Genomic DNA, 3,892 nt, shown 5'->3' on the forward strand with positions numbered 1-3,892 from the left:
CACACACACACACATGCACACCCTGTATGTCTTTCTATTTTCACAGAAACTTTGCATTGACTTCCATACATTTTTCATTCATTTCTATAGACTATCCCTAAACCTAAATGCCTAACCCTAAATCTAACCTAACCTCAAGTCACACCTTAGTCCTAAACCTAAATCCTAACCCAAGAGCAGCACTAACTGCTCCTTATGGGGCCCAGGCTTTKGGCCCCTTAATGAACAATCAGTCCCCACAGAGTAGCTTAGTGAGCCGTTTCACTTTGTTGTTTTTGCTGCTTTGACAGTTCAATAAAACGTCCTGAAAACATGTTTGAATTGACATTCAATGGAAGATGGCTTCTTGCCATACCAAATAAAGTATGTATGAATTTACCAAAACTGCAGCAATATCAAGGAATGAACACAACTGCTAAAGTCTTGCTCTTTGTTGCTACAGTCTGAATAAAGTTGAGCTACCTTCAAAGAAAATCTAGTTTCCTTTTAAACAGCTTAAAATACCTCTGCGCCTCCCCTGACTTCAGTTTTAAATACCTTATTCATATTAAGAAAGGCTAACTAGGAGAGTTCTTTCCAAAGTAACAAGTTTTCCACCAACGTTGTGGCCTGTATGACTTGTAAGCACCTAAATATAATCAGGTCAGTAACATGAAAAAGATCTTCAGACCACTAATCAGGGTTGGTGATTTCACAGCTTTTATGCAAACATTGAGTAAACTAAATAAAGACTGCTCTGTTGTCATGTCCTAGTAAATCTCTGAATTTAGTTGTGGATTGCAACTCTCATTCAGAATGATAGTAGCGAAACAAATGCCTCAGTGATTAGACAGTACCAAAGATGGGCCTGACATAAACCAGACTCTCTTGGTCCAATACAACAGAGAAAAATCYCAGAGGCTTTACTTCAGACGGTAGAGTAGAATCTGTCTCTGAATGCCAGAAAGCGATACCGCGTTACAGTGGATGCAAACGGTGTTACATATTATAATTTAGGAAGGCTGGCGATGTTGGTGTGATGTGAGACAGGCTGTTGAAACTGAGCTTGAATGTCCCTCCTGACATTGTCTCCAGATTAGATTTACACAGGAAATCAGACGGATAACCTTGCAACAAAGAGATAACCTTGCAACAAAGAGACACTGTTCTGGCTTCTGAAACACAGCGTTTCAGTGTTCACGCTTCTTACGCTGTGGCAGATGGTGGAACAAAAGTAAAGAGCGAAATTACTTCCAGCATTTTTGTACTCGTTTGCAAAGCCAGAGAAAACACTATCGAAGAGTKGGACAGAGAGTAGAAGCATCTTATTTCCAACAGGAATCCTTAAACCTGGGGTTCAGATTGGAGAACAGGATTGGACCTTTCCGAATTAACAATAATGCTAGAAGTGCAAAGAAGTCATGACAACATTAGTGTGGAAGCAGGCTGACCGGCACAGACCKGCTGTGTTAAATGGCTTGTTTAAAATTGTTCAAACACTGAGCATTGGGCATATACGTTCAAAAAACATTTGCTGCTGATGTGCTTGCRTTCTTTTATTCCTGCGTGGGCGGTGGTCTGTAACTGTAGCCCTTGTGGCCCCATTATGTTGTTGTTTTCCTGCTTGCTATTGTGGCTGTGTTATTCAGGTTTCAAGGCTCTCTGGTTACATTTGATGTTGCTGCTGGCGCAGGGGCGCAGCTGTTCGCTCCACCAGCCAAGCATCCTTAAAATTAGTGGAAGTAATATTGGATTATCTTTGTTAGATTTAGGTTYGCTTCATTTGCAAAAACAAAACAATTTGTCTATTGGAAGTGTTCGTCTGCTTTTGTAGTAAACCAAAGTAAAAGTATGAGTTTTATTCTGAACACTTCCTTCCCTTCCACTCTGTTTTTTGCATGTTTTATATATCATTGGCATTCACTATGACCCGTTGTCCTCNACAGCTCTAAAACCCTCCTCCTGGCTCTGATTGGTTGTTTCTGATGGAGCAGTGTATTTGTTCAGATGACAGCAGCTCCATAGGCAGAAGGCAGAGGAGCTTGATTTCTTTTCCACAGATTTTCTGTCTCATACTGTCACAACACGGTTACAGTTTGAACAAATATGTAAAACACTTTTTTTTAATTTTTTTTATAAAAGTCACATACTGCTGCTCTAACTCTCAGACCCAAACCAGTTGCATGTCAGACTATGAGGATACTGGTGTACAAAGCGCATTTGAGCTAGAGGATGACATTATATATTTTTTTTCAGACAACATTGACCGCACTAAAGTTCCTCGCATGCCTTGGCGTGACCTGGCTACAGCTGTGCACGGCAAAGCTGCCAGGGATGTTGCYAGACACTTCATTCAGCGCTGGAACTTTACTAAGGTAAGGTTTTAATGCTTATATTGTTAACATTTTGAGTTTTATGAACATGTTGAGGGTGCAAAATTCCTACTATTACAGATATTTAAGAGGGAGGGCAYATAACAGATGCTTTAGGGGATTGCAGTCATGTTATGACTGGACTTTCACTGTTAAAGTATGTTTTGTTTTTTTGTTTTTTAGATAAAAAGAGCAAAAGTATTTTGGAAGTAAACTTTACTGTGYAATTCTCTGATTTTGAATCCATGCATTCAAGTGTCATTTCTTCCTCAGATCTTCAAGGTCAAGTACAAGGATAACTTCTACCCCTATCTTCTCCCCAAGTCTCACACTGAGGCAGACTTGTTGCCATTTATTGTTCCTGGATCCCAGAAAGCCAAAGTTCAGGTAGTTGATTACACACACGCACGCACACGCATGCACACACACACACACACACACATGCACACCCTGTATGTCTTTCTATTTTCACAGAAACTTTGCATTGACTTCCATACATTTTTCATTCATTTCTATAGACTATCCCTAAACCTAAATGCCTAACCCTAAATCTAACCTAACCTCAAGTCACACCTTAGTCCTAAACCTAAATCCTAACCCAAGAGCAGCACTAACTGCTCCTTATGGGGCCCAGGCTTTKGGCCCCTTAATGAACAATCAGTCCCCACAGAGTAGCTTAGTGAGCCGTTTCACTTTGTTGTTTTTGCTGCTTTGACAGTTCAATAAAACGTCCTGAAAACATGTTTGAATTGACATTCAATGGAAGATGGCTTCTTGCCATACCAAATAAAGTATGTATGAATTTACCAAAACTGCAGCAATATCAAGGAATGAACACAACTGCTAAAGTCTTGCTCTTTGTTGCTACAGTCTGAATAAAGTTGAGCTACCTTCAAAGAAAATCTAGCTAGGAGAAAGGCTAACTAGGAGAGTTCTTTCCAAAGTAACAAGTTTTCCACCAACGATGTGGCCTGTATGACTTGTAAGCACCTAAATATAATCAGGTCAGTAACATGAAAAAGATCTTCAGACCACTAATCAGGGTTGGTGATTTCACAGCTTTTATGCAAACATTGAGTAAACTAAATAAAGACTGCTCTGTTGTCATGTCCTAGTAAATCTCTGAATTTAGTTGTGGATTGCAACTCTCATTCAGAATGATAGTAGCGAAACAAATGCCTCAGTGATTAGACAGTACCAAAGATGGGCCTGACATAAACCAGACTCTCTTGGTCCAATACAACAGAGAAAAATCYCAGAGGCTTTACTTCAGACGGTAGAGTAGAATCTGTCTCTGAATGCCAGAAAGCGATACCGCGTTACAGTGGATGCAAACGGTGTTACATATTATAATTTAGGAAGGCTGGCGATGTTGGTGTGATGTGAGACAGGCTGTTGAAACTGAGCTTGAATGTCCCTCCTGACATTGTCTCCAGATTAGATTTACACAGGAAATCAGACGGATAACCTTGCAACAAAGAGATAACCTTGCAACAAAGAGACACTGTTCTGGCTTCTGAAACACAGCGTTTCAGTGTTCA

At 40.2% G+C, this 3,892-nt stretch overlaps 1 protein-coding gene across 1 annotated transcript in view; it reads left to right on the plus strand.

The window, feature by feature from the left end:
• Nucleotides 1-3,892, plus strand: part of pld2 (phospholipase D2) — a 22,915-nt gene that overhangs the window by 12,417 nt on the left and 6,606 nt on the right. Inside the window, exons 15-16 of the mRNA XM_017308736.1 lie at nucleotides 2,236-2,354; nucleotides 2,625-2,738. Of these exons, the coding sequence (XP_017164225.1) occupies nucleotides 2,236-2,354; nucleotides 2,625-2,738 (233 nt within the window). The remainder of the gene's footprint in view (nucleotides 1-2,235; nucleotides 2,355-2,624; nucleotides 2,739-3,892) is intronic.

The sequence above is a fragment of the Poecilia reticulata genome, linkage group LG14 (assembly GCF_000633615.1).
Source record: "Poecilia reticulata strain Guanapo linkage group LG14, Guppy_female_1.0+MT, whole genome shotgun sequence".
Taxonomy (NCBI): Eukaryota; Metazoa; Chordata; class Actinopteri; order Cyprinodontiformes; family Poeciliidae; genus Poecilia; species Poecilia reticulata.